Source organism: Scatophagus argus, chromosome 3, assembly GCF_020382885.2.
Source record: "Scatophagus argus isolate fScaArg1 chromosome 3, fScaArg1.pri, whole genome shotgun sequence".
Lineage (NCBI taxonomy): Eukaryota > Metazoa > Chordata > Actinopteri > Scatophagidae > Scatophagus > Scatophagus argus.
This window is the reverse complement of record NC_058495.1, coordinates 12166933-12177028: the sequence shown is the minus strand read 5'-3', so window position 1 is coordinate 12177028 and position 10096 is coordinate 12166933. Positions and strand designations below refer to the sequence as shown.

General features: G+C 39.6%; 2 protein-coding genes across 2 annotated transcripts; one reads left to right on the top strand and one right to left on the bottom strand.

Moving 5' to 3' along the window:
* The first annotated feature begins 240 nt into the window (after positions 1-240).
* LOC124056280 (green-sensitive opsin-like) lies at positions 241-5323 on the top strand. The gene is made up of 5 exons (XM_046383566.1): positions 241-872; positions 1054-1222; positions 2951-3116; positions 3482-3721; positions 4691-5323. The coding sequence occupies exons 1-5, from the start codon at positions 488-490 to the stop codon at positions 4787-4789; spliced, it is 1059 nt and encodes a 352-aa protein (XP_046239522.1). The 5' UTR covers positions 241-487; the 3' UTR covers positions 4790-5323.
* A 2155-nt stretch (positions 5324-7478) lies between these two features.
* Positions 7479-9634, bottom strand: LOC124056281 (green-sensitive opsin-like). The gene is made up of 5 exons (XM_046383567.1): positions 9078-9634; positions 8815-8983; positions 8530-8695; positions 8147-8386; positions 7479-8035 (listed from the first exon to the last, which is right to left on the bottom strand). Exons 1-5 carry the CDS (start codon positions 9460-9462, stop codon positions 7937-7939), a joined length of 1059 nt encoding a protein of 352 aa, XP_046239523.1. The 5' UTR covers positions 9463-9634; the 3' UTR covers positions 7479-7936.
* Between the last annotated feature and the right edge of the window lie 462 nt (positions 9635-10096).

The window sequence follows — 10096 nt, the reverse complement described above, 5'->3', positions numbered from 1 at the left end:
TTTTAACTGCAGTATATATACACTATAACATCATCAAGACAGAAAGCAAAATTTGAGAAATCTATGACGAGTTAAACTTAAAAAATATTAACAATCTGCCAACTGTATGGCACATGATGATTTAAAGTGACAATCTATCAATTTAACAACAAAAAACAAACAAACAAAAAAACAAAACAAATTTTTTCCCCGTATAGGTTCAAGGTTTCCAATCAAAACACAAGTGACCTTAAAAAAATGAAATAAAGCCGAAGCCTTCGTGCCCCTCATCAAGTTGAGGAGTATCTGGTGTTAAGATGAATTACTTAGGATGTGAAAGACTTATTTTCAATCCCCGTGTTGTTGTAATCCACTGTAATCCATGTTGCCGTAATCCACTTTTTCACCAGTATAAAGCAAATGCTAAGACCTCACGTCAGCTGCAGAGGGGTCCAACACTCCATTGAGCATACCTGAAGACGCTAAACAGAACAACAGACTTGTCAAGATGGTTTGGGAAGGAGGAATGGAGCCCAATGGCACAGAGGGCAAGAACTTCTACATCCCCATGTCCAATAGGACTGGGCTTGCGAGGAGTCCTTTTGAATATCCACAGTACTACCTTGGAGATCCAATTCTGTTCAAAATGCTTGCTGCCTACATGTTCTTCCTGATCTGTACTGGCTTCCCCATCAACTTTCTGACACTGGTGGTCACAGCTCAGAACAAGAAGCTCCGACAACCTCTCAACTTCATCCTGGTCAACCTGGCTGTGGCTGGACTGATCATGGTTTGTTTTGGGTTCACCATCACTTTCGTAACCGCTATTAATGGCTACTTTGTTTTCGGACCAATGGGCTGTGCCATCGAGGGATTCATGGCTACTCTGGGAGGTATGACATGGGACCTTTAGTGACAATGTTGCTGCATTTTGTTTCTTTTGTCAAGACAAAAATGCTTCATGTTTTCCATATTTTACAGCAGTGCCTCACATACCCATTGCAGGTCTCCATGATACATGTAATATTTGAAACAGTTATAGCCAGATGTTTTTGTTTCTTTTCTCTCTCACAGGTCAAGTTGCTCTCTGGTCACTGGTCGTCCTGGCAGTTGAGAGATACATTGTTGTCTGCAAACCCATGGGGAGCTTCAAATTCACTGGAACTCATGCAGGTGTTGGAGTTGTTTTCACCTGGATCATGGCTCTCGCTTGTGCTGCCCCTCCACTGGCGGGCTGGTCCAGGTAATTCAAATATGGATAGATAGATAGATAGATAGATAGATAGATAGATAGATAGATAGATAGATAGATAGAAGGCTTCGATTCTGATTCTAGTTTCAGAGACTTCAGAGCACTGTATTCTGGAATCCAAGGGTTCTGGTCAGGTAAATGGGTATTATGAGCTCTTTAAGATATGGTGCCTGGCCATTAAGGACTTTGAAGGTGGGGGGACGAATTTTAATTCACTTTTGGATTTTACAGGGAGCCATTGCAGAGAGGCCAGTACAGGAGAGGAAATATGGTCTCTTATACTAGTTCTTGTCAGTACAGATGCAACAGCATTCTGGTTCCGCTGGACAGTCTTTAAAGACTCGAGACTAACTGGGGACAACCTGAAAATAAGAGACAGGAATAATACAGCTTATAAGTAATAAATGTATGAACTAGTGTTCCTGCATCTTTTTGAGACAGGATATCTGATTTTTGTAATGTTAAGTAAGTAAAACAAAGGCAATCCTTGAAATTCATTTTATGGTGGTGTTTAAGGACATATTCTGATCAAAGATGACTCAGAAATTCCCTGCAGTGGTTCTGGATGCCGGAACAATGACATCTAGAGCAACTATGTATTTAGAAAATGTGAACAATAATTTCAAAAACAATAGCTTCAGTTTTGTCTTATAAAGTTCTATAGCAAAGCACTGCAAGTCATTCAAGTTTTATGTGTTTGAGGCATGCTTGAAGTTCAGCTAGCTTTTCATCTGATTTGATCAACAGATATAACTGAGTATCATCTGGACAACAATAAAATAATATTGCCTATGAATCTTGCAGAACTAACTTTGAAATGCGTGAAGCATTCATGTCAGCACATACAAACTGAGACTGATCTGATACATAGCACTAAAAAAAAGTCAACGCATACATGTTTAATTAAATTATATGTTTCAGTCTCTGTAATAGGATATGATAGTCAGTGTTGCCAAACTCAGCAATGAGATCAACAAGACAAGTAGAGTCCCTCCTCTGATTCAATTAGAAGGTCATTTCAACACTGACCAATACTTCTAAATCATGACTAAAAGTAATCAAACAAACTATTATTATGTAGAAAGTCACACAACAGTTGTTCTTAAAACAGTCTATGTTTTAAGGCTGTTTTGCAAGAGTAAACAGTATTTTTTTTCTAGATTGGTGGAGCACCATTTCCTTTCATTTTTCAACAGTTTGCTTAATTTGCAGAGTGACTATACTATATTAAGAAGCTAATCGTCTTTTGTTTTTTAAACTTTTGTTTAAGAGGGACGATAGAGTCATGTCGTTTGCAGGGAGCCTATAACAACATCAACAAGATGATCAATTTGATTAGTATAAGACTAGAGTGATAAGCAATAAGAGATCTCTGTTACATAGAGATGTGGGATTGAATTAAATACAGATCATTCCCTTCAGTCATTCATGCAAATAGATCCCGATACCATTGAACTAAGACTGAAATTTCTTCTCAAAAACAAACAAGCAAGTCCACTTGAGAAATTACTTATTTTGGCAAGTATCCAAAAAACAAAACAAAACAAGAAAATAAAAAAAAAAAGCTAGTTGAGAACTGACAAGAAAAGTTTTTCTCCCTTTCTATTGTATCTATGAATGAGGAGGCCTTCTTCAGTGATAATCTCCACTGCAACAGTATGCTGATTGATTTATAACATTCAATGATTTCCTCTGCTGCACCACTCTGTTATCACACAGGTACATTCCTGAGGGTCTGCAGTGCTCCTGTGGACCTGACTACTACACTCTGGCTCCAGGCTTCAACAATGAATCATACGTCATGTACATGTTCATCTGCCACTTCTGTGTCCCAGTTGGCACCATCTTCTTCACCTACGGAAGCCTTGTGCTCACAGTCAAAGCTGTAAGAATTATATCCTTAGCTGGATAATACTATAAGTGGCACTATGCCAATCTATGTGGGATGGCAAGGCCTTTTTAGTTGCCCCTCCCTTTAACATCCCACTTTTAAGTTACTTGTGCTTCGTATTTACACCATTATCATTTTGTTTATTTTTTGTAGCATTGTCTTCTCAGAGCACTATTTGCATTTACAAAAATGTCCAAGTCAATCCAAATTGTGAAACCATTTGCCATGAGCACGTGGTCTGTATTTTTCTGGACGTTCTTTTCTGGCATTTTTTCTTATATTTTAGAGCTTAAACTATATTTCTGAGACTTGTATGTCTTATTAAGCTCCTTCCCACTCTTATGTTCAACACATTTCAGGCTGCAGCTCAGCAGCAGGAGTCAGAGTCCACCCAGAAGGCTGAGAGGGAAGTGACACGCATGTGCGTCCTGATGGTACTGGGATTCTTGGTGGCCTGGACCCCATATGCTAGCTTTGCTGCTTGGATCTTCTTCAACAAAGGAGCTGCTTTCTCAGCTACAGCCATGGCCGTCCCTGCCTTCTTCTCAAAGAGTTCAGCATTGTTCAATCCCATTATCTACGTACTGATGAACAAACAGGTCAGTCTATTACTGTGCTGTCTGAGTGCCTCAGGAGAGATGGACCAAAGACCTTTTCTGTTGTCACCCTTTTTAAAGATTTAATTTTTGGGTTGCATGGTTGTGAAAATATTCATCTGGATTTTGAGTGATTGACACACAAGTAATTAGTAAAGAGAAATAAACCAGGTCTGCAGTTAATGTTAACAGATATTTAATAAATGGCAGTAAACATCAAGTCAGTTAATAAAAGGTCAAAAGTTTCTTACTTTGTAGTAAGCCAACATCAAATGTCAGTGAGTCATTTGCAATTACAGATGTTTTTTTGCAACAAGCCTGTTGTTGCAATTGTAAATAGTTCTCAATAAGTGAATTTCAGTCAAGATACTTCACAGCACTTTTTTAGAAGCTCAGAGGTTAAACCTTTCAGTAGAGGGGGTCTTCCTGATGAACAAAAGAGCTAAAAAGGCAAATCAAGTCTCTCGGAGGATGAACAACTTAAATTGTTTCATGGAATGTTATTAAATTATTTATTAGCCATTGCTATAGCAGCAAATTTCATCTTATAATCTCAACCCTCAAACCCAACAGATGATTAATATGAAACGTGACTTCATATGACAGGTTATAAATGATGATGAATACCAAACAGTAATAAGGTACTTAAAGTGTTACTATAGTTGCTTACTACTTCATTGTTGTGTAGTTATAAGCATCGATTGACTTGACTTTGTGTAACGCTTATAAATGCTAAATATGGGAAGTGTTACCATCACCACCAGAAGACACAAATTTCAGATAAGTGCTCATGTATTCGTAGATTTGCTTACCAAAATTTAGAAAAAAATTACAAATTGTAATTTTGAAGTTCCTGTAGATATTTGGTCAGTTGTTTTTATCATCACCTGATCCCCAAATGAAGTCTTTCTTCATGTGAGAGGTGTACAACCTTGTTTGATATCTCACCTCCATGTGTTTTTGCCTTTACAGTTCCGTAACTGCATGCTCTCTACAGTTGGAATGGGCGGTATGGTTGAAGATGAGACCTCAGTATCAACCAGCAAGACAGAAGTCTCCTCTGTCTCTTAAGAATAATAGCACACCTCCAGACATCCTCCTTCCTGATGTCTTACTCAGTGGCTGTCTTGCAAAAGGAATAAGCAAACGGATACAAGTTAATGATCTTTTCTGCAACAAATGGACATTAATCTCTGGGTACATGCCAGTCACTGCATTTTACCTTGCACATTCCACATTTGTGTGAATCTGTGATAAAAGCTGGACCCCAACATCATATGAACCACACCTGAAAGAGATTCAAACAAAACATCTCTGAAACAACCTAAAGTGTTTTCTTGTAATAATGGTGATGGTATGTTTGGATGTGCGAGTGGGTGAGAATCCTCTGTGTATATTTATGACGAGGTGAGGTTAACGTATTTGTTGGCCTCTGTCATAATATTCTGTATATATTTTATAAACAAAAAAAAGTGTAGAGAAAAGTTATTAAATGCATGCATAAGAAGATGTCTTGGTTGTTGTTTTCTCTTTTATATTTACACAGATCAGTTCTCACATGGTTTTACATGGAAACTGAGATTTTGTTCAAAGTAATTCACTGATTCAGATTATAATCCTGCAGGCAGCCTGCAGACTTGCATGGACCACTGAATTATATTTTTAAAAAAGTGACATTACATTTGTTGTGCACTAGTAGGGGCAATTTGGTTATTGGCAAAAAGAGTCAATGATTATGGGGAATAATCATTGAAACAAGATCAGTGTATTCTTCATACACGTAAAATCGGGGCACCAGCCTGTCACCAGAGATCAATAGCCAAATTAACAAGTGGAAATAACAGTCTCTAAAAATACTGATGAAGGGTAAATCTGAGCATTGACCGTCATGAATCCAGCTGTTATCACAAGTAGTTTCACAACAACCACAGACAACAACAAGTTAAATTATAACAGGATTTATTAACTAGCAACAACCATCCAGAGATAAGTATCATTTAAAATAAACACCGTTATAATAAAGTTTATCTATACACATTAACTACTAAGTAGGGATAACACAGGTACAGTAGCAAGAATATATCTATACAACATATGTGTGTGCGTATATGTATAGGAGTGTGTGTGTTTGTGTATGTCTGTGTGTGTGTGTGTGTGTGTGTGTGTGTGTGGGGGGGGGGGGGGGGGGGGGGTGAGAGAGAGAGAGAGAAAGGAGTCACGTGAGTGACTTATCAGGAAGAGCCAAGATGGCGGAGGGGTGACGCGTGGGGCATGTCCCTTGAAGCCAAGATGGTGGGTAGTCACGTGAGTGACGTCAGAAAGAAACAAGATGGCGGGTGGCCATGTCAGTGATGAGTCAGCAAGAACCAAGATGACAACAGAGTGGCACACAGGGCATGCGGCTCACGTGTCCACGTGATGTGGCTTACGTGGCAAACAAAGAGGACAAAGGTGAAGACCCTCGAGGAAAAAATAAATGAAAAACACAGCAGTCTGTTTCTCGGCCCGTAAGTTGAAGACTGTGGCCCTGGATTTTAAAGTTGATAATAATCAAAAGTTTGAATGCTGCTCCCTTTTGGCGAGCTGGACACCTAGGAGAGCCTGGTGCAGCTTTCACTGTCACAGCACACATGAGGAAAAAGTCACTGAGGGTCCCAGTGGCTTTTTATTACCTGAGTGACATCACCTTGGACCCCCGTGGAGATGGCAGAACCACAGCCAATGTCTGTGACGGTCCTGAGTTTGAATTCAGGATTTACGACTAGGGGTACATGTAGGCCACTCTATTGTTCTCCTGAGCACATGGCTAGAGGTCCCAACACGTTGTAACCATAAAATGTAATGTTCTCACCCATCAGGGCAGGGACTCAGCAAGACCTCTGAGGGCATGATGTCATATGTGGCACCCAGACATTACTTCCCTTAAGATGTCATGTATAATCTCCTGAAAAATAAGAATCATTGTGTTGCGGTTTCCTTAGAATAAGCAATTTATATCTACAGAAATAGCGATTCTTCTACTACAGAGTTTGCCAACCAACCAGAGACCATCATTGATTCTCCTACTCGTGGAGATGGGAGGGCTATTCAGTTAAATGCAGTCTGTAACCTCACCACTAGATGCCACTAAATCCTATATACTGAACTTTTAAGCCTTTTAAGGTTGCACAGTGGGGCCTCCATGGAACAGCCACATTGTACCAGCATCTCCCACAAAGGCTCAGTAGGACTGAGCATCCCACAGATTGTCAATCCAACTTGATGCATTGATTAAAAACTTAATAGTTTTTTCTGCATTCAACATAACACTATTTGACTTCACTTTTCTGTACCACTGTACAGAAGCCCAGTGAGACTGACAGCAATTAGGTGTTCTTATCCCTGCTCTGTTCCTTGCTAATTGGATTTACTTGATCTAGCTTTGGCAAGCTCCTTTTTGTCACAGCACCATTATTACCAAGAGACATACTAACAACTGACAACATGATCCTATGTGGTCTCCTTGGGGCGCTGTCGCTGTCTAGAGGTTAAAACTTAAATCTTTGTTGCTTTGAACAATATGAGCAGCAGAAATACAGGTTTCTCTGTGAGTTCCATTAAGCCCATGTAAATCCAGGTAAATAAATCTGTAAAGTACATAAAACACCTTTTGAAATTGCAGTTTTATAGTACTGTCAGTCAGCTTCCTTCACCTTTTCTTTGTAATGAATTTTGAAATGATCTCAAGATGACAACACATTTTTATGCATGCATTTATTTACCTAAGCTATTTTTTATATATATATACAATGTTTACAATTCATGATGACCAACTCAGCAAGTGACAAAAATAGAGTTTTGCATTGTATATAGTTGCTCATTTTGAAAATACAGTACAAAACATGCTCCCATTGATGTAAGAGAAAAAAAAAACATTGCTGCATTCAAACCATATTTTTTAAGGATGTTATGTGTATTCAAAATATACATATCAGGGGCAACTGTGCCTCTGACAGCAGGGGGAGTCAAAGTGAGCATCCACATACATGTACTCACAGATCTTATGACAAAACACCTTCCAACATAAATCAAATGAAGAGAAAATGCAGTTCATGAGTTTTCTCCTGGAACCATTCATTACATCCCTGAACTTCACTCCACAGTCCACATCGAGGATTATTCCAGATCAACGAGACACTAGAAAGGAAAATGTCCGGGTATAAGAAAATGTTTCTGTATTTAAGAAACAGAAGACACTTCTGTCTTGCTGGCAGACACTGAGGTCTCATCCTCCACCATGCCACCCATTCCAATAGTGCTCAGCATGCAGTTACGGAACTGAAAAACAGAGCAAAAAGGATGTTGACATAATAAACATGTCAATGTGCATCACAGTGGGTTTAATCACTTTTAAAAAAATAAGATAAGATAATTTTCATATGAACCAACCTGTTTGTTCATCAGCACATAGATAACAGGATTATAAAGAGCTGAGCTCTTGGCAAAGAAGGCGCACATTGCTGCTGTCAAGGGATGAAAAGCAGCTCCCTTGTTCATGAAGATCCAACCAGTGAAAGTGGCATATGGTGTCCAAGCTACCAGGAAGCCAAGGACCATCAAGACACACATACGGGTTACTTCCCTCTCAGCCTTCTGGGTGGACTCTGACTCCTGCTGCTGGGCTGCAGCCTGAAGAGTTTGATGATATAAATGATCAGTGCCTCATAGGTTCATTTAGTAAGTTCTACCATGTACAGTGGTGAAAAGTTATTGTTAGTTATCTGAATATCAGAGACATGGGGGCAAAGTACATGGCAAAAAGCTTTACTTACAGCTTTGACAGTCAGCACAAGGCTTCCATAAGTGAAGAAAATGAGGAAGACGGGAACGAAGAAGTGGACAACAAACATGTAGATGACGTATGATTCATTGTTGTAGCCTGGAGCCAGAGTGTAATAGTCGGGTCCACAGGAGCATTGCATGCCCTCAGGAAGGTACCTGCGTGACATTTAAGAAGGACAAATCGGTTGTTTACCCTGTGCATCTGCAGTATCTAAGAAAACGCTGACTGGTTTTCAAAGATATAAATCTTGACAAAAAAAATTGGTGTGAATCACCTGGACCAGCCAAACAGTGGGGGACCAGCACATGAAAAAGCCATGATCCAGGTGAAAATGACTCCAGCTGCAGCATGAGTTCCAGTGAATTTGAAGCTCCCCATGGGTTTGCAGACGACAATGTACCTCTCAATAGCCAGGACGACCAGTGACCAGAGAGCAACTTCACCTGTAAGAGAAAGATAACACAAGTTACTATGCTGTTCAATGTTGTCTTCCAAACACATGGAAGACCGAAATTTGTGCTTCTTCTTCAATCTAACCTCCAAGTGTGGCCATGAATCCCTCAACAGCGCAGGCAGTGGCTCCCAGAATGAAGTAGCCATTAACAGCAGAAGTGATGGTGATGGTGAATCCGAAGGCGCACATGATCAGTCCAGCCACAGCCAGGTTGACCAGGATGTAGTTGAGAGGTTGCCGGAGCTTCTTGTTCTGAGCCGTTACCAACAATGTCAGACCGTTGATGGGAGTTCCAGTACAGATCAGGAAGAACATGTAGAAAGCTAGAAGCTTGTACATGATGGGATCTGCCAAATAATACTGTTGATATTCAAAGGGGCTTCTAACAAGTCCCGTCCTGTTGGACATGGGGATGTAGAAGTTCTTGCCTTCTGTGCCATTAGGCTCAATTCCTCCTTCCCAAACCATCTTCACTAGTCTGTTGTTCTGTTGGGCTTCTTTGCCTGAAGAACTCAGTAATGCTGATGGATGCAGAGATGCGCAGTGTGATTTTTATACCTCACCACTAACCCTATTGTTAATTTGGCAAAATTGGATTACAGGACTGTGAGGTAGTACAGAAGTTGAAAGAGGTCAGGAATTAATCTTAACACCAGCTAGAAAGGCTTGCACCTAAAGTAATTTACTCCACTTACAGGGTCTGGAGGAATACTCTTAATCCTGATTAAAGAATAGTAATTACATTCAGTCAACAGCTTTTGGGACATTATCTACAGTGATGTTGTTCCAAATAAAATCAAATCTAAAATCATGAGGAATATATGTTGTGTGTTTTTTTATATGTGTTTTTAGGTTTATAGAATAGTATAGTACAGTATTTGGATGTGTGGACTCATGAGAAAAGGTCATCAGTACAGGAAAGAATGCATACTAGAATAGTAAGCTTCAAAAAGAGGCAAAAAGACATGTATGTGTCCAATGCACATCGCTATTCTAGTAACCAGTTTTTGTTCTACCCAAAAAATAGGGGTTTCCTTTGCTTTCTTTCCTTGATTGGTCAAAAATACTATGTTGAATGATTATGTAGTTATTTTGTGTTGGC